The 24,504-nt window shown below is 24.6% G+C and overlaps 2 protein-coding genes across 4 annotated transcripts; one reads left to right on the top strand and one right to left on the bottom strand.

Annotated features, from left to right (window-relative positions):
• Positions 1-962: 962 nt before the first annotated feature.
• Positions 963-3,993, bottom strand: LOC122504307 (coiled-coil domain-containing protein 97). Of its 2 annotated transcripts, none has more exons than XM_043615364.1 (4): positions 3,857-3,993; positions 1,623-2,558; positions 1,169-1,331; positions 963-1,073 (listed from the first exon to the last, which is right to left on the bottom strand). In XM_043615364.1, the coding sequence occupies exons 2-4, from the start codon at positions 2,534-2,536 to the stop codon at positions 1,023-1,025; spliced, it is 1,128 nt and encodes a 375-aa protein (XP_043471299.1). In that variant the 5' UTR covers positions 2,537-2,558; positions 3,857-3,993; the 3' UTR covers positions 963-1,022. The 2 variants fall into 2 exon arrangements, with proteins under 2 accessions (XP_043471299.1, XP_043471298.1); XM_043615363.1 differs by lacking the exon at positions 3,857-3,993 and adding an exon at positions 3,451-3,704.
• Positions 3,786-18,193, top strand: LOC122504306 (ATP-binding cassette sub-family C member 10). Of its 2 annotated transcripts, none has more exons than XM_043615360.1 (17): positions 3,786-3,924; positions 4,431-4,626; positions 4,728-5,480; positions 5,612-5,869; positions 6,353-6,623; positions 6,747-6,970; positions 7,133-7,370; positions 7,469-7,737; positions 9,377-9,592; positions 9,679-9,890; positions 10,233-11,103; positions 11,175-11,401; positions 14,170-14,676; positions 14,942-15,133; positions 15,396-15,639; positions 15,760-15,899; positions 18,075-18,193. In XM_043615360.1, exons 2-17 carry the CDS (start codon positions 4,483-4,485, stop codon positions 18,190-18,192), a joined length of 4,884 nt encoding a protein of 1,627 aa, XP_043471295.1. In that variant the 5' UTR covers positions 3,786-3,924; positions 4,431-4,482; the 3' UTR covers position 18,193. The 2 variants fall into 2 exon arrangements, with proteins under 2 accessions (XP_043471295.1, XP_043471296.1); XM_043615361.1 differs by lacking the exon at positions 3,786-3,924 and adding an exon at positions 4,000-4,145.
• Positions 18,194-24,504: the final 6,311 nt, after the last annotated feature.

Here is a 24,504-nt window from a genome sequence, read left to right as displayed (position 1 = left end):
CTCCAACCTTTGGTAAAAAATCTAAAATTTTCAAAAATTATCAAAAATTCGAAAAACCGAATTTCTTAAAATTCAACATTTTTTCTTCTCTATTATGGTATTTAGCTTCATTATTTTTGTGCTCTTGAAAAATACTTTACTTATTTAAAAATCTCCTCCCTTTGGTAAAAAATCTAAAATTATCAAAAAATATCAAATATTCGAAAAACCGAATTTCTTAAAATTCAACATTTTTTGTTCTTTTTTATGGCAATTAGCTTCCATATTTTTGGGCTCTTGAAAAATACTTTACTTATTTAAAAATCTCCACCCTTTGGTAAAAAATCTAAAATTTTCAAAAATTATCAAAAACAAAAAAAACCGAATTTCTTAAACTTCAACATTTTTTCTTCTTTTGTATGCCATTTAGCTTCATTATTTTTGGGCTCTTAAAAACACTTTACTTATTAAATTAGTCTCCACCTTTTGGCAGAGGGCTTTAAAAATTATTATGCTCTCAATTTGCCTTAATCCGTCACTGACCTTTCTTCTGAGCGCGTCGCATATTTTTTAAAATAAAAATTCGTCAGTAGAAGTAGAAAATAAAAAAATAAATATTCAAAAAGGGTCAAAATATTTTGCGCCTTAGTCGATCTGAAGCCTGGAACATTACAATTAAATTTCCAAATCTCTATAGGAGAAAATGTAATTTAAATGTTCAGGAAAGTTTCACGCTGAACATTTATTGAAGTATTTAAATTTTTTAAATTTAAATAAATAAAAATTTAAATTAAATTAAAAATTAAATTAAATTAATTAAATAATTATTTAATTTAAATTGAAATCTTTACACAATTGTCACTAAGCTTTGCAAGTAAATGCTCCAAAGTTGTGCAAGTAAATATTTAATAAATTTTTAGAAAAGTTTCGGTGTTGTGTGGGAGGAGACAGGACACCATTTGAATAGAAGAAGAAGAAACAGATAAATATACAAAATAGCATTTATTTTCCTAATTTCCGAACATTAACAGCAAACTTATAAACTATTTCTTTTTCAAATCAGTTTCCAGGTCAACTTGATTTGTCGAACTTCCCTATTAAAAATAAATAAATTGGAGATAATTGGCGAAAAATTAATAACATTGAACGTTATGTTATACATTGTCATCAATATTATGAATTAATTAACCTCTAGAGTCTTCATGTAGGCGTCAAGTTCATCCTCGGATTCATCTTCATCCATTGCTTTTTCATTAGCAATTATTTCTGGCGATTCTGAATCGAAATACTTTTCCTCCTCGTCTTGTGTTCTTAATTCAACATTATCGTAGGCTTCATTCTCATCAACGGTACTGGTGGAAGAAATTATTATTTTAAAAATTGTTCTGTAGATTTTTATAAAATTCGTCGCAAAAATATGTAATTAAGAAATTATAAAAAAATTGAATCGTCAAGTTTAATTTTTTGATAGTTACTTTTTTATTACTTTCTTTAAGTAAAAAAAAGTACTGTCTTTAAGCTATTTTTTGCTAATTTTTTAAAATTAATTATCGAGTATCAAAAGTCTCAATTTTATTTCCTTAGAAAAACTGTGACTGAGAAAAATGAATAGTTTTTTTTATTGTTTATAAGAATTAGAGTACCTGTAATCGAAATCAATATCTCGGCCATCTAGGAAACTTTGATACATATTCGTGATGAATTCTTGTCGTAACATTTGTTGTTCCTTTTGAGGAATATGGTACCAAAATAAGTCTCGTTGCCTCTCATGTTCCTCGGCCTCGTACATGTCCTTTGGATGTGACATTTCGCCCCATTTTTTGTCCTCTGTCTTTGTTGTCTTTTTGCACTTATCCTCATCGTCTTCTTCTTCTTTTTCTTTTTCTTCTTCACTCTCCTCATCCGAGTCACATTCCTCCTCAACGTCATTCTCAGCATCCTGTTGATCTTGCTTGAAACTTCTAACAATATTTCTATCGATACTCTCCATTAATAAATTGACGAAAGTAATATTTTGTGTATCAATATTGTCACGAGCTTTCTTTTCATCTTCCGTCAAATATTTTCCTATCAGATGCTCATAGAGAAGGGGATTTCGTTTCATCATTTCGGTTTCACTGAAATATTGACCCTTGTCAATTAGGGATTTTAGTGCTTCGAATCTACGATTTTTCACGTCAATTTCCATTTTTGTTTTTCCCTTCGATGTCAATTGGAAATTTCTCCTTAACCGGTTTATGTGAAACGATAATTCATAATTGTTATCACTGAGTTTGGTAAAATAATCCAAATGTTCTTTTTTTAAAAAGTGACCGAATCTTGATAAAAATTGTGAGGGATTCTTCTTTAGGAGATTCGATGCTACATTTCGTTTTTCGTCAAATGATAATTCTGGATCGGTTTTTTGTTCCGATTTAAAGAAGGCTTTGGATTTTGCTAAATGGTCCAACATTTCTGCAATCAACGGGGAATTTTCTTCATTCTCTTGTTGTAGGGAAATATTTTCCGATTTGACACCATTTTCCGTGATTTCCTCCATAGAATTTTTTTCATCCATTACTGAAGATGGTTTTTCGTCCCTTAAAAATAGTAATTGAGACTTTTGGATATTAAAAGGGCACAGGATCAAATTTACTTCATAAATTTTCTCTATAATTTTTAACATAAATAGAAAAAATCTTTTCAGAAATTCAATTAATTTTCAAAAAATTGATAAATTCTTGAATTCTTTCTTGAATTCTTCACAATTATTCAATTATTTTTCCAAATAATAAAATTTTTCACCAGAATTCAATAACTTAAAAAAAATTGAGTTAAATTCTTCGTACAAATTCAATTATTTTCATAAATATCAAAATTTTTCTAAGAAATTGAATTATTTTTTAAAAAATTGATAAATTCTTTATAACAATTAAATTTTGAGAATTATTCAATTATTCAAAATATTATTTATTAAAAGAATTATTAAATTGACATCGTTGAAAATTTTAATTGTTGTAAAACTGTAATAATATTTAAATTTTTACTTTGAAAAATTATTAATTTATTTTTTTAATTCCTGTGAACAATTTAAATTAAATTTTATTAAAGAATTTTATTTGTTTACTTTTAAAAATTACTAAAATACAATGGTATTTTTTAGGATAAAAATCTAGTAAATAATTGAATTCTTCAAAAATTTAGAAGCAGGATTAGAATAAAACTGAATATTTTTCATTGAAATCAGGAAACAGGCAGGGAAGAATTCCAAATAAAATACTGAATCAAATTTTTGTGAATCGACTAAAACAATTTTCTTTTTATTCGTTAAAATTAATTTTCGATAGCTACTTTTTTTTTACTATTTTTTTCAGTATTAAAGCTACTTTTTGATACTTTTTTAAAATTAATTATTGAGTGTGAAGCCTGTAAATAATTAAATTATAAATTATTAAATACAGTTAAATAAATATGGAGTTAATTAAAGTTTACCTTTTTTCAAGAATCACATGAAATATGATCAAAATAAGTTTGAATTTAAAGAAACATAACCTATAAATTCACTGTATTTTGAATATATAAAGCACATTTTCTTTAATATCAGCAAATTTTTTATGATTCTTTGTTTAAAAACACAAGCGATCCATAATGTAAAAAACTACAGTAATTACTCCATTTATTTGCTTCATAAATTATGTATAAATCGTATAAATATTTTAGAAAATCGTCAACTTAACAGAGGCTAAGAAATTATAAACAGTGACAATGGCGTAGAAACATTCTACGTCTGGGCACTCTTCCTGACACCAGTGAAACTTCTAAAGAATTTGTAATGCTTGTATAATTTGTAAATGTTGTAAATATATTTGATAAATATTACGTATATTTATTTATTTACCACCGAAATAATGGAATTTGGATCAATTGTTAAATACCGTTAACGATAATATTGTAAAAATAACAAAGGTATGGTAAAATGACATTTATATCTAAATTCTAAAGATCTATTTTCATTTCGGAGTAACAGAGGTTATGTTCACTTGTCAAAAATATTGCAAATTTTCCCCATTGTCTTATCTGTTTTTTTTTTTCTAAATGATTAATGATTGCATTTTTAGCAAATTCTGTGTCAGTGGCATGCGTCATACTATGTCGTGATTCAGATAAATTAATTTTATCCTCAAAAAGTATTAAAGTTTTTGATTTTTAACAATATCGTCAAGTTTTATTTTCTTTTGTTTATCGAAAAAAGTGATTGTCATTGATTGAAATCGACAAAAGAAAATTAATTTTTAATTTTTAGGGTTTATTCCAATTTAAATGTTTTAAAACTCTTTTTGTAAATCGTATTACTTTACTGTGTTCTATTATTTTCGTCTAAATTATAGTCACTCTTTAAATTACATGTTCTTAAACTGAATAATCAAAACTTATTCTTTGATTTATAAATAAAAAATAAAAATTGTTTGCAGAATAATTCTTTCAAAACAAAAAAAATTTGATATGGTGTAAAAAATAGCGATTATGGAGAATTTAGAATTAGTCCAGGACAGTGGAGGTTCCTGGAGATGGAATTGGACCGAATTGTGTGGCTATCAAGGAAGCATAAGGCCCGTGAATCCTGAGACTCATAATATTGGATTATGTTTTCAACAGTTATATTTACAGGTAATTTCTCTCTTGATTAAAAATTATGAATTAATTATCAATTAATTAGACTGTCTTGTCAGTTGTGTCTAAATACTCCAATTTCGATATTTTATTTTCAGATTCCAGTTTTAGTGTTAATTGCAATAACATCAGCGTACTATTGCGGTCGGCAAAGTTACTCAATATCTCGCGACTATTTCTCCACAAAATCGATAAATTTTCGTTTGATTTTAATCATATGTTTGGGAATTCTTCCAATAATAAAAGCCTATATTATATTGTCGAACACAACCCTCACAGTGAATCTCGATTTAAAGACAACAAATTATTTAATTGAAACGACGACAGAAAGAGTAACAACAACAACGACTCCAGTTCCAACATTTTCCAATTGGATGAGAAAAATAGAAGGACAGATAAATGATACTCAGAGTGTGATAAATTTATTTCTTCTACCAAACAGGCATGGTGGAGGAATTTTGCCAAAGAAAGTAGAAAAAGAAATTTTCGAAGAGGAGAATTTTTCGCAACTAAACGATAAAGCTACTTCGGCAAAGCCGGTTGATTATTTAGTTGCTGGAACTGAAGGTTTGGCATGGATTGTACATTTTTGTTTTACACTCAGTTTGAGAAAGAGTAATATGATTAATCCTCGTGGTCCAGTTTTTATGCGAGTGTTAATTATTTTATTACTTGGAATTTCGGCATTGTTTCTAAAGCATCATATTGATCAGATACCGAGAGATGATGTTCTACCGAATTTGTCACTGGGTTTCAGTATCACGAACGTTGTGCTATTGATTTTGTATATTTTCACTTTGATACCGGATCGACGAGCTAATTCACAGAGAAGATCGTCGAGATTTGCAGATGTTGGTATTTTATTTTCCCAAAATTTTAAACTTCAAGAAAATGAATAAAAGAAAATAAAATTTTATTTTTTTTGTAAAAAGATAAAATTTTATTATTTAAAGAAATAATTATTAATTGATTTTTTTTCTAGACAGGAGAACGTACGTCTTTAATTAACAGTCCAGGCTCGTCGTACATTCGATTTGTAGAGGAAAATGATCCAAGTTATCTTGGAGTTGCTTTGGAGAGTGTTCCGTTCACTTCGAAATTACTTTTCCACTGGGTCACGCCATTAATGTCAAAAGGCGTGAAGGGACTTTTAAATCAATCTGACGATCTCTATGATTTGCCTGATAGCATTTCTTCGTCGACAATCAGCAGCGATATTGATAAACACTTGAAAGAAATTGTAAGAATTTTTTATTTTTACAGAAATTAGTAATCAAAAATATTTTTTCAAACTACAGGCTTTGGATATTATGACTTTTTCCACTTTTCTTCCAAGTTTTGCCACAAAAAATCACAATTTTAGTATAATTTGCGAATTATTTCGATTTTTCTAGTGTGAAAAATAACTAAACAAATCATTCAAAAATTATTTTTGAATTTTTCTAATGAAATTTTCGAAATATACAATTAAAATAATTTGGAATAATTGAAATTTTAAAAAGATTTAATTGAAAATAATTGATTTATTTCAAATATTATTATTACAATTTTTGAAATTCAACTTTTAAAGAAATTTACTTACAAATTTTGTGAAAATAATTGAATTCTCAAAAGAAATTTATGAAAAATCTTCAAGTGTAAAATTGTAAATTTATGAAAATGAAAATTAATGAAAACTAGCTTCTAAAAACTAAAAAAAGTTCTCTTTTGTTTTTTCGTTTAGCCATTGAAGAAGCAGGAGGATAGTTCATCTCAAAGTGGACCAAGTGTCGAATTTACTAGATCTGCGAGTAAAGTTTCTTTACTTCGTATTTTACATTCGAATTTTGGTTTTCATTTTTATGCCATTGGTTTATTGAAATTAATCGCTGATTGCGCTGGTTTTGCTGGTCCGCTCATTTTAAATAAACTCCTCGGTTTTATTCAGGATAAAACCGAACCAATTCAGCATGGATATTTTTATGCGTCTATGATGTTTCTTATTACTTTAATAGGTGAGAATTATGTTTCTACTAGCAAATGTTAAGAAAATTTTTTCAATTAATTCTTATTTTTCTGCAAGTTGATCTTAATTTTAATTATATATATATTTAATTTTGTATAATCTTTATTTTTAGGAACATTTTGCAACGTACATTTTAATTTTTGGCTGTCGGTTATAACACTGAAAATGCGAAGTGCGATAATTACGCTCGTTTATCGAAAAACTTTGCATACATCGGCTTCAGTTTTAAACGAAAATTTCTCGAGTGGAGAAATTGTTAATTTCATGAGTTTGGACAGCGATAGAATAATGAATTTTTGTCCCTCCTTTCACGCATTATGGAGTGTTCCCATACAGGTATTTAATTTCAATACGTAACAAAATAAAAACAAATAGAAATTAAAAATAAAAAAATAATAAAATAAAAAAATCAATAAAATGAAGAATCACTTATAAAAAGACTGAAAAATCGAAAAGAAAAATAAAACTCTTCCTAAGATTGTATTTTTTCTGTTTCAGTTGTCCGTAATATTTTATTTTCTCCACAATCAAATTGGAATTTCGTTCTTAGTTGGAGTCGGAGTATCAATAGTAATGATTCCCATAAATAAATACATTGCCAATAAAATGGGAACCTTGAGTACGAAAATGATGTCCTTTAAGGATCAACGAGTGAGAATTATTGCCGAAACACTCAGGGGAATTACGACAATAAAATTAAACGTTTGGGAAGAGCATTTTATGCGAAATATAATGAGTAAGTTTTAAAAAAGAAAAAGAAAGAAGAAAAAAAATTTTCTTTTTGGAAATTTGATTTTTAATTAAATTTGCTTTATATTTTCACAATTTTTCTAGAATTGAGAGATAAAGAGGTGAAATACCTGTCGGGGAGAAAATATTTAGATGCATTGTGTGTCTATTTTTGGGCTGCAACACAAGTTTTTATTTCTGTATTCACATTCATTACTTATGTGTTACTTGGCAATGAATTAGATGCAAAGACGGTTTTCACCACAATGGCATTGATGAACATGTTAATAACACCATTAAATATGTATCCTTGGGTTTTCATTGGACTCACGGAATCGTGGGTTTCTATCAAGAGAATTCAAAGACTCCTCGATGTGAGTATTTTTATATTTAATTTCAAAGTTAATATTTTCGTATTTAATTTTAATACCATTATAATTAATATTTCTATCAATATTGTTAATATTTAATTTTAATATCAATATTATAAAGATTTTATTCTAATATCAATGTCATTAATATTTAATTTCAATATCAATATTATGAACATTTTATTTTAATATCAATATTATTAATGTTTAATTTCAACATCAATATGATTAATCATTTATTTTAATATCAATATTATGAAGATTTAGTTTTAATATTTAATATTAATCTATTAATTCTTATCTATCTATAATATTTATTATATTTATAGTTATCGTATTTTTTATATTTTTTTTTAATAAATATCTCGATTCAATTATAAAAGAATGTTTTCATTCAAATTTTGCTTGAATCGTAATTTTTATCTAATTTTGATTGCAATCACATACAGCCTTGACCTTAATTTATATATCTTTATCAATTATTGTTGAAATATAAATTTCTTTAAGTTTATTTTTGTTTTCGTAATTCGTATACATTATTTTTATTAATTACTATTTACTTTTTATAAATTGTGAATTAAATTAATTTTGATGACCCAGATATTAATTGCAATTGTTCTAGCAATAGTTTGGGACCAGTAAAAAATTTGTATGCTAACAATTGTTAGCAAACAGAAGTAAAAATTCACTCAAAAAATAATTTTTCATCTTCTTCTGATTATGGGCTGTGGTTACTTTTTATGAATTGTGAATTAAATTAATTTTGATGACCCAGATATTAATTGCAATTGTTCTAGCAATAGTTTGGGACTAGTAAAAAATTTGTAATCTAACAATTGTTAGCAAACAGAAGTTTGCTAATTTTTTTCGCTCAAAAAATAATTTTTCATCTTCTGCTGATTATCGGCTGTGGTTACTTTTTATGAATTGTGAATTAAATTAATTTTGATGACCCAGATATTAATTGCAATTGTTCTAGCAATAGTTTGGGACTAGTAAAAAATTTGTAAGCTAACAATTGTTAGCAAACAGAAGTTTGCTAATTTTTTTCGCTCAAAAAATAATTTTTCATCTTCTGCTGATTATCGGCTGTGGTAACTTTTTATAAATTGTGAATTAAATTAATTTTGATGACCCAGATATTAATTGCAATTGTTCTAGCAATAGTTTGGGACTAGTAAAAAATTTGTAAGCTAACAATTGTTAGCAAACAGAAGTTTGCTAATTTTTTTCGCTCAAAAAATAATTTTTCATCTTCTGCTGATTATCGGCTGTGGTAACTTTTTATGAATTTTGAATTAAATTATTTTTGATAACTAAAAGTTAATTATTGGAATTGTTCTAGCAATAGATCTGGAAAATCCTGGTAAAAGCCTGGAATTTTATATTTATTATTTTGTGGCAACCATGATTATTTTCTAAAATTTTAATAAATTCTTCCAAACATTTAAATTATTTTTTATAAAATTTGAGTAAAATTTCATGAAAGAATACATTAATTTGAAAATTGAAAATATTTTTTCAAAAAATTATTAAAAAAGCGTCAGAAGTTTAATAAAAAATTTACTTCTTTAGAAAAAAATTAATTAAATTAATTTTAATTCTTACATAGAATATAGAATTTTTGATCAAATATTTCCAGTTACCAGAGTCAGATATTTCAAGTTTCTATTCTGATCCACCAATTGGAGTCGATGTTATGGTGAAAAATACAACATTTTCTACAAAAGGTGATGCGAAAAATGAAAATTCCCCATCCACTTCTCGTGATGAGGAGGAAATTGGAAGACTCGTTAGATTTGAGGACGAGAAAAAAATGAGTTTTAATTTAGCAAATTTAGAATTCACTGCGGAAAAGGTAAACGTTTTAAATAATATTTATTATTTTTGTTTAAATCTTGTTTGCCTAATTTTATTGAAATATTTTCTTCCTAAAAAAAATAGGGGCAACTAATAGGAATAATGGGACGAGTTGGAAGTGGAAAATCACTTCTTTTAGATGGAATTTTAGGTGAAATTGCGAAACAAGAGGGAATTGTTGCCGTGAATAATTTAGAGAAAGGTTTTGGATTCGTCAAGCAAATCCCCTGGATTCAACGTGGAACAATTCGCGAAAATATTCTTTTTGGAAAACCCTACGATCACAACAAATACAAGTATTAAAATTTATTTCTAGTGAATTTTTTTTCAAATTATTAAAAAAAAAATTCAAATTATTAGTTGTCTATTGTCAAATAAATATTTACTTGAAACAAATAATTTTTATTTGAGTCAATAATTAATAATTGATTTTAATTAATTTAGTCAATAATTTAAATTTTTGAAGCAAATATGAATTGAACCATTTAATAAATTAAATCATTTAATTAAATGAAAATTATTTGATTCAAGTAAATATTTATTTGATAATAGACAAGTAATCCGTTATTTGAATCAAATAATTTTTTTTAGTGCAAATTATTTCGATTATTGAAAAATAATTTTATGAATTTTTTTAGATCAATAATAAGAGCCTGTGCATTGACTGACGATTTGAATACATTTCCAAAGAAGGATTTGAGTGGAGTCGGTGAAGCGGGAATGACATTAAGTGGAGGGCAAAAAACGCGAATAACTCTGGCTCGTGCAATTTATGCTGACAAGGATATTTATCTATTGGACGATATTCTATCTACTCTTGATATGCGAGTGGCTAAACATATATTCAATAATGTTATTCTTGGACTTTTGAAGAATAAAACGAGAATAATGTGCACCCATCAGACACAATATTTGATACACGCGGACAAAGTTGTTGAAATATCGAAAGGAAAAATTGTCAAACAGGGAAAACCGAGTGAAATTCTTGTCGATTTAGATGAATATCTTCTGTCAACGGAATCAATGGAAATTGATTTAACTTCTAATTCTGTGAAGAAAATTGTTAAGAAAAATTACATTGAGGAAAATGATGGCGATAGGGATTCTTTGCTCGAAGACGAGACACTTGAGAAAGGAACATTGCAATTTAGTGTCTATGAATCGTATTTTAAGGCGATTGGAAATTATCTTGTTATTGCAATTTTTTTGGCAATGTTTCTAATGCAAACGTCGAGGAATGTTACCGATTTATGGCTATCGTTTTGGGTGACTCATAATAATGATACGAGTGGAAATTCGACAAATTCGAGTAATCCGGAGCTTATTCCGGGTTTGGAATTTTTGACCAACGCACAAAATACTCAGAATGTTAAATATTATTTAACAATTTATGCCGGTCTTGCTGTATTAAATTCCTTCTTTACTTTGATTCGGGCATTTTTGTTTGCCTATGGTGGACTGAAGGCTGCTGTTTATATACAAAAACAGTTGCTAAAAGTTGTTGTAATGGTAAGTTGAATTCTTTTTTTAAAATTAATATTGAAAATAAAGGCAAGAGTTGATATTAATTTAATTTTCAGGCAAAGTCGACATTTTTCGATATACAACCACATGGCAGGATAATTAATAGATTTTCGTCTGATACTTATACTATTGATGATACACTTCCATTTATGTCGAATATTTTATTTGCACAATTTTTTGGATTATTGGGAATAGTTGTTGTTACACTCTATGGATTACCGTGGATATTTTTGGTACTTGCGCCTCTTGTTCCCATTTACAATTGGCTTCAAAATCATTACAGGTAATATTTAATTTTGATACTTAATTTCAATTTTTAAATTTAATTCTTAATTTTAGTTCTAATTTCAATTTCAACTTTAATCAGGGTTGTCACAAAAATTTGATTTTGTTTTTCACTGACTTTTCCCTAATTTGCGGACAAAATTTTCCCTTTTTCACTGACCCTAAAGAATATTCTGATTTACTCTAAAAATTATTAGATAGTCAAAAAAATGTTCTATTACATCTATTTACAAATTTCTTCAAAAGTAGAATTATTTGAAAACATCAATAACTTCTTTTTTAAATAAATATTTAATCATTATTCAATTACATTTCTCAAACAATTAAATTCTTCGCTAAAATTCAAAAGTTTTAAAATCTGATAATTTTAATCAAATAAGATACTCAAAACAATTCAATTATTTTTAAAAAAATGTAATAAAAATTCGTTGCGAGAATTCAATTATTATTCATAAATAATAGAATTCTTCAAAGGATTTCAATTATTTAAAAGAAATGTAATAAAAATTCGTTGCAAGAATTCAATTGTTTTCATCAATAAAAATATTCTACACAGGATTTCAATTATTTAAATAAAATTTAATAAAAATTCTATTGTTTTTCTAAATAATCAAATTCTTCAGATAAGTAAATTCCTCGAAAAATGTAATTATTTTCAAAAATTTGTTGCAAGAATTCAATGACATTACACATATTTACATTTCACATTTTAATAATTAAATTCTTGTGCAGAAATTCAAATATTTTCAAAATCTGTTATTTTAATCAAATTTTTCAAAAGAATTTAATTATTTAAAAAAATGTAACAAAAATTCTTTGCAAGAATTCAATTATTTTCATAAATAATAATATTCTACACATGATTTTAATTACTTTTAATACAATTTTAAGTAAATTCTTCGAAAAATGTAATTACTTAAAAAAATTTTATTAAAATTCTTCGAAAGAAATCAATTATCAATAATTTTTAATAATTATTGCAAAATTTCCTTGAGAATTTTTAAAATCCATTTATTTACAATTCAATTTTACGAAATTTCGATTATTGGGAAATCCTTCAATTAAATATTTACAAAATAAAACCTTGAAATAATTTTTAAAAAATATTCAATTAAACTTTTTCAAAAAAATTAATTCTACAGAATTGTCAGTTGTAAAAAATTTAATTATTTATGAAAATAATTGCATTATTGCGAAAAAAATTTATAAAAGATTTGTAAATAGCTGAATTATCTAAAATTTTAACGAATTTTTAGCGAATTATTAAAAATATAAGAAAAATAATTGAATTTGTCTGAAGCTGTTTATTATTTATAAAAATAATTGAATCTCTGTAAGTATATTTGCCAAGAATTTTATTAAAGTTTGTGAAAATAATTGAATTTTGGAGAAGAATTCTATTAATTTTAAAGATAATTTAATTTAGACGAGAGTTTTTAAAAATTTTTAAATATAATTGAATTTCTGAGAAGAATTCTATTACTTTTGAAAATAATTGAATTCATGTAATGAATTTCGGTTATTTATGAAAATAATTGAATTTTGCAAAGAATTTTATTAAAATTCCATAAAAATAATTTAATTTTGCCAAGAATTATATTAAAATTTTTTTAAATAATTGAATTTTGGAGATGAATTTTATTAATTTTAAAGATAATTGAAATTTGGACGAGAGTTTTTTAAAAAAATTTAAATATAATTGAATTTCTGAGAAGAATTCTATTATTTTTAAAAATAATTGAATTCATGTGATGAATTTTGGTTATTTATGAAAATAATTGAATTATTGCGAAGAAATTTCTAAAAAATTTGTTAATAGCTGAATTTCTGTAAAATTTTTATTATTTATGAAAATAATTAAATGTTTGCTTAGAATTTTATCAAAATTTTTTTTAAGTAATTGAATTATTTTGAAAAATTTTATTAAAATAGTAGATATAGAATTTTGGAGAAGAATTTTATTAATTTGAAAAGCAATTGAAATTTGGACGAGTTTTTTTTTAAATTTTATAACATAATTGATTTTCTGCGAAGGATTTTGTTACTTTTGAATGTTTCTCAAAATTGAATTCTTATGAAGGACTTTATCAGCAAATTTTTAAATAATTGAATATTTTCGACGAATTTTAATAAAATTTTCAAGAATAATTATTCATTTTTCGAGGAATTCGATTAAAATTGTATTAAAAATAATTAAAATTCTGCAACAAGTCTTATTATTCAAGAAAATAATTGAATGTCCGTAAAAAATTTGATTATTTATGAAAATAATTAAATTTTTCAGAAGAATTTTATTAATTTTAAAGTTAATTTAAATTAGGACAAGAGTTTTTTTTTTAATTTTTGAACAAAATTGAATTTTTGCTAAAAAGAATTTTATTAGTTTTAAATGTTTCTTAAAATTGAATTTTTCCTAAAGAACTTTATCAACAAATTTTTAAATAATTGAATTTTTAATAAAATTTTTAAGAATAGCTACATTTTTCGAGAAATTTGATTAAAATTGTATTATTTAACGCTGTTAATTTTTAATTTTGATTCTAATTTGAGTTTTAATTTTGATTTCGATTTAAAATACTAGACAAAAATTGATATTAGTTTTAAATTAAACCTAGAAACTTTTAATTAAGTTAAAATAAAAACATGAACTAAAAAATAATTCCTTAGGTACCTTTCTTCAATTCGCTTGACATTTTAATTTTAATTTTAATTCGTAGAGAGAAAATTAAAATTTAATGCTTTTTTTTGTATTCACACTTGCTTTAGATTAACGTCCAGGGAATTGAAGAGATTGTCGAGTTCAACACTGTCGCCATTGTATGCACATTTTAACGAAACATTGCAAGGCTTGAGTACAATACGCGCCTTCAGAGCAGTCTCACGCTTTAAATATGAGAATGAGCATTTCTTGGAGAATAGTCAAAAGGCAATTTTTGCCTCAACAGCAGCTGGACAGTGGTTGGCATTGAGATTACAATTTATTGGCGTTGCACTTTTAGGTGGTGTTTGTGTAATGGCTGTTATTCAGCATCAATACGATATTGCCGATCCTGGATTAATTGGTCTTGCCGTAACTTATATGCTTTCTGTATCATCACTTCTCTCGGGACTTGTTAATGCATTCACGGAAACTGAACGCGAAATGATTGCCGTCGAGAGGATTAATCAATATCTCGATAATATTTCAATGGAAACAATTGACGGTGAAAATCCTCCTTATGCTTGGCCAACTCAAGGAGTTGTTGAATTTCGAAATGTTGTTCTCAAATATCGGTAATTTCATTTCTTGATAATTTAATTTTCTCTGTTCAATTTTTTTTCGGCTGCTCTCAGTTAAATATTAGCATTCATTTAATTTTTGATCATTTGATGTTGATTTTGAAGAAAAAATTTATTTCAGTTTAAAGATTTAGAGAAAGAAACTATTTGTCTGACAAAATTTTATTAATTAACTGGGTGACAGTTTTAGCTTTATATTGTAATTTGTAATTTTTAATTTGTAAATTTAAGTTTTAAGGAATGGAAATTTAATTTTTAGGGAACATTTGATGCCGTCGTTGAAGGGAGTTTCCTTTGCGACGAGACCGGCGGAAAAAATTGGAATTGTCGGTCGAACGGGTGCTGGAAAAAGTTCTATTTTTTCGTCGCTCTTCAGATTAGTGGAAATTGAGACAGGAGAAATTTTAATCGACAATGTTAATGTTCAAACGATAAAACTCAACTCCTTAAGGTATTCTTTGCACTTTCAATTTAGATTTTAAATATAATTTTTGAAATTAAAATTAAAAGGAAATTATTAATCTTCCAAATCGAAAAAAAATAAAATTTTCAGTTTCTGAAGAGGATAGCAGAGCTGTCGAAACGTAATAATTTGTTTTTATTTTTATTTGACTTGGAAGAATGATAATTTTCTTTTAATTTAAATTATATAATTTTTACCAAGTGATAAGCTACGTTCATTCTGATTAAAAAGAAATAAAAATTCTTTTCAGATCGCGCTTGTCGATTATTCCGCAGAATCCATTCTTATTCTCTGGAACGGTTAGAGAAAATATCGACCCTCTTAATCAGTATCCAGATTCCCAATTATTTAGAACTCTGGAAAAATGTAAACTACATACTTTGGTCGGTCGTCTAGGAGGTTTGGGTGCTCAATTGGAGGAAGGTGGGAAAAATCTCAGCGCTGGACAGAGACAACTTTTTTGTTTAGTTAGAGCTGTTTTGCATAATGCCAGGGTAAATTTCTTTTTTTTTAAATTAATCTAATTTTCTCTAAATTCTGAACTATTGTAAATTTTTTTTATTTTAATTTCAATCGTCTTTTTTTCTAAATGCAACGATTTTTATTTTCTGCAGATATTATGCATTGACGAGGCAACGTCTAACGTCGATCACGAGACTGATAAGGCAATTCAAGCGACGATAAAATCTTCCTTTCGAAGTGCAACCGTCATAACAATTGCACACAGAATCAGAACAATAATGCACTGTGATAGGTAAGATTTAATTTTTTTTTATTTAGTACAAATTTCAATATTTAATTTTTTTTTAATATTAACAGAGTTGCCATAGGTCAGGGAAATCAGGAAATTCAGGGATTTTTATTAAAATAATGGAAAAAATTTAATTTTACAGAAGTTACAAATAATTGCTGAAATTCAATTATTTTCAAAAGTAATAGAATTTTTCTCAGAAATTAAATTATATTTAATATAAATTTTTAGAAACTCTCGTCCAAATTTCAATTATCTGTAAAATTAATAAAATTCTTCTCAAAAATTCAATTATTTTCAAAAATTTTAATATAATTCTTGGCAAAATTCAATTATTTTTATGGAATTATAATAAAATTTTTTGCAATATTCAATTATTTTCATAAATAACCAAAATTCATTTCAAGAATTTAATTATTTTTAAAAGTAATAGAGTCTTTCTCAGAAATTCAATTATATTTAAAAATTTTTAAAAACTTTAGTCCAAATTTCAATTATCTGTAAAATTAATAAAATTCTTCTTCGAAATTCAATTATTTTCAAAAATTTTAATAAAGTTCTTGGCAAAATTCAATTATTTTTATGGAATTTTAATAAAATTTTTTGCAAAATTCAATTATTTTTAATAAATAATAGAATTCTTCTCAGAAATTCAATTATATTTAAAAATTTTTTTAAACACTCGTCCAAATTTCAATTATTTTTAAAATTAATAGAATTCTTCTCCAAAGTTCAATTATTTTCACAAATTTCAATAAAATTCTTGGTAAATATTAAATTATTTCCAAAATTTTCCTCAATTCAATAATTTTTAATAAAATTTTTCAAAAGAATTGAATTATTTAACAAAAATTCTGTTAAAATTCTAAGAAAACATAAAATTATTTTCATAAATAATAAAAGTTTCATAATAAAATTTGTACAGGAATTCAATTATTTAAAATACAATTTTAATTGAATTTTTTAGAAGAAAATAATTTTTTTTACAATTTACACTACTTTAAATCAGCTAATAATTGAGATAAAAAGATTATTCACAACATTTTTTTTTAAATTCTTTGAAACAATTCAAGTAATTTCAAAGATTTTAAGAAAAATTTTCCTTAAAAATTAATTATTTTCTTAAATAAAGAAAATTTTCGCTGAAATTAAGTTATTTTCAATATCTACTATTTTAATAAAATTTTCTAAAAAAAATTTAGTTATTTAAAAGAATTTTAATATAAATCTTTGCAAACATTCAATTATTTTATTAATAATAAATTTTTTTACAGCAATTCAATTATTGAAGAAATGCAATTTTCATTCAATTTATTCGAAAAAAATTTATTATTTAAAAGATTTTTTATAAAATATTCTTCGCTGGAATTCAATTATTTTTGAAAATTTCAATGCAGTTCTTCGCAAAAATTCAATTATTTTTAAAAATTTTAATAAAATTCACAAGAATTGAATTATTTTCAATTCAATTTATTTCAATCGAAAAAATTGCAAGAATTCAATTATTCTCATAAATAATAAAATTCTTCGCTGGAATTCAATCTTTTTTAAAAGTTTTAATAAAATTGAAAATAATTGAATTATTTTCAATTCAATTTCAATCGAAAAAAATTGTAAGATTTTAATTATTATTATAAATAATAAACAGCTTTTTATTATTTAAAAAAATAATTGAATTCTTTAACGAATTTTATTACATTTCTTTTAAATAATTTAAATCCTGCGAAGAATTTTATTATTTAAGAAAATAATTGAATTCTTGCAACGAATTTTCATTATATTTTTTTTAAATAATTGAATTCTTTTGAAAATTTTGATTAAAATAACAGATTTTGAAAATATTTGAATTTCAGAGAAGAATTTCGTTATGTGAAATGTAATTGAATTCTTGCAAGAAATTTTTGAAAATAATTACATGTTTCGAGAAATTTATTTAAAATTGAATTAAAAATAATTGAAATCCTATGAAAAATTTTATTATTCTTGCGAAGGATTTTATGAAAATTGTTAAAATAATTTAATTTTTTTTGAAAAATTTTATGTAAATTTAAATTATTAGAAAACATAAAGAAGTGAGAGAGAAAAAGAAAATTAATTTTTTGTGGCAATTCTGATTAAAATTTGATTTCCTTTACAGTGTTCGCAATAATGAATGATTTTTATTTTTTTCCCGAACAGAGTCCTGGTGATGGGCGATGGAGAGGTGCTAGAATTTGACGAACCAAATTTACTCCTTCAGAATACGACTTCCCAATTCTACGATTTGGCTAGTCAGGAATTTTCTGACAGAGAATAAAGAAAAAGAATTTTTTTTTCTTACTCCCCCGCGATTAGAATTTAAGTTCAATTGGTGCGACTATTGAGATCATTTTTTTACTGATTGCTGGACTTTCAGTAAGTTGTAAGTTTATTTTTCCATCAATTAATTATTATAAATATGGTAATAATTACCAGAAAGATGCCTTGATTTTTGATCATGATCAAAAATCAATATACTGCAGTATATAGAGATTTTTCTATAAAACGGCGAAATACGATTTTTAATATACTAATTTTATATTTGTATAGTATTTAAGATAAAAATACAGTTCGATATTTAAAAAAATATAGTTTTTTTTATTTAAATACACAAAAAGCGAGGCAAAAAGTCATCATAATTAAATCGGTTTAGGATGCTGTTAAATTGAATTGAATTATATTTTCCCTCTGTGGAAAAATAAAAGCACCTTTTCTAATTGCCCCTCGGTTTACGAAAAAAATAAAATAAAAATAAAGAGCGTGTGCTGCAAATAATATACTTACGAAAAGGTTGAAGGAAGTAAGAGAGGGGAGAGAAGAGGGGGGGGGAATGAAAGCTAATGAGCTGTAATGTAGACTAATTTGTATCAAGCACTTTTTAATTGCTCGTCATTTAGATAAGGCATGATGTGAAATGTTTTCCGTTTTGCAGTGAGTCGACGAGAATGAGAAAGTTGGGAAAGGTGGGAGAGAATGAGAAGAGGGTGAGAGAGGAGAGAGAGAGAGAGAAGAAGGTCCATGTAAATTCGAGATATATAATACATATGGCGAGAACTGTGCGGATGCAAAGAGAAAACCCGTCTACTAAAAACAAATGCAATTTACATCACTAATGATGTCGTTTGTCTACCGCACGATTGCCCACCAATCCTTCTCACTTATATTCGACTAAAGTGTGTGTGAGTCTTCTTCCTCTTAAAGAAGGCGTCGCGTTTGAACCATTAACGAATTTCTCCCTCACAAATCACATTCATCTTAAATTATCTCTCATTCTTCCTTTCTCAACGGCTCGCTCAACGGTCAATTTAGCTTATTGCTCGAAAAAGGATACGATGTAAGAATTTACTTGTTTGCATTTTGTGCATTTCATTTATATACCTATATTGGTAATTTTGTAGCGACAGAATGATAGAAAGAGAAAGCTAGTGTACTTAACGTCCCCTCTTCTTTCTCTCTCTAGAGGCGCATGCGCACGAATGACTGTTTCTTGTGGAACGAATCAGAAAACGAAGACAAAAATTTTGAATTGAACCGTTTAATTGACTCCAATAAATATTATAAAATAAAATAAAATTAAATTAAATTTTTAAAAAAATAATTTTAAAAATAAATTAAATAATTTAAATTATTTAAATTATTAAATAATTTAATATTTAAATTTTAAATTCTTAAAATAATTTAAATTATTCAATTAAATTAAATTTAATTGAATTACATAATATTTATTCGTGTCAATTAAATCATATTTGAACTAATAATTTTAATATTTGAAGCAAATATGAATTGAACCGTTTAATTGACCCCAATAAATATTAAATTTTCAATTAAATATAAATTAAAAATAAAATTTAAATTATTTAAATTATTAAATAATTTAATATTTAAATTCTTAAAATAATTTAAGTTATTACATTAAATTAAATTTCATTGAATTAAATAATATTTATTGGAGTCAATTAAATGGTATTTAAACTATTAATTTTAGTATTTGAAGCAAATATGAATTAAACTATTTAATTGACTTCAATAAATATTATTTAATTCAATTAAATATAATGAAAAATAATTCAATTATTTCAAAAGAATTTTGATATAAATTCTTCGCAAACATTCAATAATTTTCATAAATAATAAAATTTTGACAGGAATTCAATTATTTAAAATACAATTTTAATTGAATTATTTAGAAAAAAATATTTTTTTTTAGAATTTACATTACTTTAAATCAGCTAATAAATTAAATAAATAAATTATTCTCAAAAGTTTTTTTTTTTAATATTCATTGAAACGATTCAATTAAATTCAAAAATTTTAAGACAATTTTTAGTAAGAATTCAATTATTTTCCCAAATAATGAAAATGTTCACTGAAAATTCAATTATTTACAATATCTACTATTTTAATAAAATTTTCCAAAAGAATTCAGTTATTTAAAAGAATTTGAAATAAAATATTCTTTGCAAACATTTAATTCAATTATTTAAGTGATACAATTTTCATTCAATTTTTTTTTTGAAAAAAGCGAATTATTTAAAAGAATTTTTATAAAATATTCTTCGCTGGGATTATATTATTTTTGAAAATTTTAATGCAACTCTTCGCAAAAATTCAATTATTTTCAAAAATTTTATTAAAATTTACAAGAATTAAATTATTTTTAATTCAATTTTAAACGAAAAAAATTCCAAAGAGTTCAATTATTCTAATAAATAATAAAATTTTTACTGGAATTCAATTATTTTGATTATAATTTTAGTTAAATTTTTCGCAAAAATTCAATTATTTTCAAAAATTTTAATAAAATTTACAATAATTAAATTATTTTTAATTCAATTCCAATAGAAAAAAAAATCCTAAGAGTTCAATTATTATTCTCGTAAATAATAAAATTCTTTGCTGGCGTTCTATTATTTTCATAAGTAATAAACAACTTCAAGATAAATTCAATTATTTTGACTATAATTTTAATAAAATTCTTCGCGCAAATTTAATTATTTTCATAATAATAAAATTTTTACTGGAATTCAATGACTTAAAATATAATTTTCATAAAATTTTTCGAACACAATCAATTATTTAAAAAGATTTTTATAAAAAATTCTTTGCAAGAATTGAATTATTTTATTAATTTTATTTATTATTTTATTAAAATTCTTCGAAAGAATTCAATTATTTTAAGAAAATTTGATAAAATTCTTTATAAGAATTCAATTTTAAGAAATATTTAATTATTCAATAAATTATTTACTTTTTTAATTTAAATAATTGAAGTCTCGTTGAAATTTCTAATAAAAATTGATTTAAAAATGAATTTCAGTTAAAATTTTAAATAAATATTAGAAGCGTTATATTATGAATTTTTAGAAATAATTAAATTTGAAAAGATTTTTTAATTTTAATTTTTAAAAATTTTAATTGTTGTAAAACTGTAAAAATATTAGATTTTTAATTTTTAGAAAAAAATAATTAATCTATTTTTTCTTAAAAAATGATTAAAGTTTCGAATGATTTTAATTAAAAATTTTCAAAATTTCGATAAAATTTCGTTAAAATGTTAAAACTAATCGAAAAGTCTTGTTATTGGAAATTTTTGAAATTTTGCAAACAAATAATACTTTTTGTTCCATTAAAAAATCGTACATTCTGTAAGGATTAGTATATATATGCGAAGGTGGGTTTTTACTTTTCTAAAAAAATTCCCCTTTTTTGCTGCACTAATCAGACTAAAAGCCGTGCTTTCTTTTACCATTTTTCCTTACCAAAAATATAAATACGAGAGATGCTAGTTTCCTCCCTGGGACACGTTAGGGAATATATGTTATAGACACAAAAAAAATCCTGTTTTTTTAATTTCAAATTTTCACCGTTTTTCTAAGGATATCAAATTGAGACAAGAAACGTATCAAAAAAGTTGTGAAGCAACGTTTTGATCCTTTTTATTAAAAAAAAAAAAAAAAAAATTGAGACAAAGAAACAAAAAAGTTGCGAAGCAACGTTTTCATACATTTTTTGTTTCAATTTAATATCCATAGAAAAACTGTGTCTTCAAATTTTAAAAAATGTATTTAACTATAGAATGATTTTATTGTTTTCTTTTGGAAAAATTTATTATTACAAGAATAATATCATTTTTTCCAATATTGTGTGTTACTAAGAGAAAATTGAAAATTCGTTGAATGGCATTTCTGCTTTTATGCCGATTGAACTAAAACGAATCGACAAAAATTTGTAGATATCTTTTTTCATCAATCGATGTATGATATCGACAAGCGAATGAAGTAGATTCGCAATTGTACAATTGGCCAAAACCTCGTTTCTTAAAGTTTTCCACCGGAAACTCGAGTCGCCGAGAGAGATCGTTGACTCTTTTGCGAAGGAGGAGAAATCCTTTTCTATTTTCTTGTCTCAGTTTATTAAACGAAGCGTGGGGAATCGAGGAAATTGCTTTGAAGATAGTTTCCATATACTCGATAAAATAACATATTTATGGGAATTGAGAATGTAAACTTTGGGCGCTTCCAGTTTGTAATTCAAAAGGAACTTGACACTTATTTTTTTAATGTTGTTTTCCATATTTTGCAAATGGTAAATTATTTTTTACTTTTTATTAATTCTTTCCTTTTTTTACTTTCCTTCCTTTCTTTATTTATTACTTTTCTTCATTTTTTACTTTTCTTCAATTTTACTTTTCTTCATTTGTACTTTTATTTGGTTTCACTTTTCTTCATTTTTTACTTTTCTTCAATTTTACTTTTCTTCATTTGTACTTTTCTTCATTTTTTACTTTCCTTCATTTTTTAATTTTTTTCTTTTCTACTTTTACTTTTTTTCATGTTTACTTTTCTTCATTTGTACTTTTCTTCGTTTTTACTTTTCTTCTTTTCGTGTTTTATTTTTTTAATGTTTATTTTTCTTCATTTTTTACTTTCCTGCAGTTTTACTTTTCTATGTTTTTTACTTTCCTTGATTTTTTACTTTTCTTAATTTGTACTTTTCTTCTTTTTACTTTTTTTACTTTTACTTTTCTTCATTTGTACTTTTCTTGCTTTTTAATTTTCTTCGTTTTTAGTTTTCTTCAGATTTACTTTTCTACATTTGTACTTTTCATCATTTGTACTTTACTTCGTTTTTACTTTTCTTCGTTTTTTACTTTTATTCATTTTTTAATTTTCTTTTTTTATACTTTTCTTCTTTCTTCTTTTACTTTTTTTCATGTTTACTTTTCTTCAGTCTCACTTTTCTTCAGTTTTCTATTCTTCAGTTTGCTTTTTTTCATTTGTACTTTTCTTCGTTTGTACTTTTCTGCATTTTTACTTTTTTTGGTTTATACTTTTCTTCTTTTACTTTCTTTTACTATTCCTTTTCTTCATTTTTACCTTTTCCTCAATTTCACTTTCCTTCATTTCTACTTTTCTTCAATTTTTACTTTCCTTCATTTGTAATTTTTTTATTTGTACTTTTCTTGTTTTTCACTTTTCTTCGTTTTTTACTTTCATTCATTATTCAATTTTCTTCTTTTATATATTTCTTCTTTTCGTGTTTTATTTTTTTTCATGTTTACTGTTCTTCATTTTTTACTTTTCTTCAGTTTTAGTTTTCCTCATTTGTACTTTTCTTCATTTGTAATTTTATTTGTTTTCACTTTTCTTCATTTTTTACTTTTCTTCAATTTTACTTTTCTTCATTTGAACTTTTATTCGTTTTAACTTTTCTTTGTTTTTTACTTTCCTTCATTTTTTAATTTTATTTTTTTACACTTTTCTTCTTTCTTCTTTTACATTTTTTCATGTTTACTTTTCTTCAGTTTGCTTTTCTTTATTTGTACTTTTCTTCATTTTTTACTTTTCTTCAATTTTTACTTTCCTTCCTTTTTTACTTTTCTTCTTTTTTCCTTTTTTAGCTTTACTTTTTTTATTTTTACTTTTCTTCAGTTTTTACTTTTCTTCAGTCTCACTTTTCTTCAGTTTTGCTTTTCTTCTTCTTTTTTACTGAAGAAAGAATAAGGAAAAGTAAATACAATTTATTAGAAAAATGAGGTTTATTTTTCATATAAATTGAAATAATTTTTTCCACGGTTATAAGAATGTTATGGGAAAAGGATAATAAAGTGTTTGCCATTGTCTTAATAGAGGACTCGTGTCCTTTTTTTTTTTCGAAGCGACTGTGAAGACAAACTGAAGAGGTAGGCGGGGTGCAATGGTCTCTCCACCCTGACATTAAACACGAGACATAAATTTTCTTCGCTCCTGACGGCTCTCGTCACGCGCGTTATAAATAATCTTACAAATCGCCAACTGTAATTACGTTGACGAATGAGGTACAAGTCCTTTTGACTCTAGAATTCGTCAAAATGAATTAAACTTCATTTATTTTACAATTGCACATTAGCAAGGCAAATGAAAAATTACGATTTTAGCAAAAAACAAAAGGTTTACCTAAAATTAAAAAATTATCGAATTATTTTCTTCAGGATTTTAATTTATTTCTTTTTGTTTATATCAAAATTCAAAAGAAAGAATTTAAACAAAAAGAGAGAAATAATATTTTTTTCAATTCTTTAAATATTCTGTTCTGATGGTTATTAAAAAAT

Source organism: Leptopilina heterotoma, unplaced genomic scaffold (genome assembly GCF_015476425.1).
Source record: "Leptopilina heterotoma isolate Lh14 unplaced genomic scaffold, ASM1547642v1 Lhet_287, whole genome shotgun sequence".
NCBI lineage: Eukaryota > Metazoa > Arthropoda > Insecta > Hymenoptera > Figitidae > Leptopilina > Leptopilina heterotoma.
The sequence above is the reverse complement of the archived record's forward strand: the minus strand, read 5'-3'. Positions and strand labels throughout refer to the sequence as shown.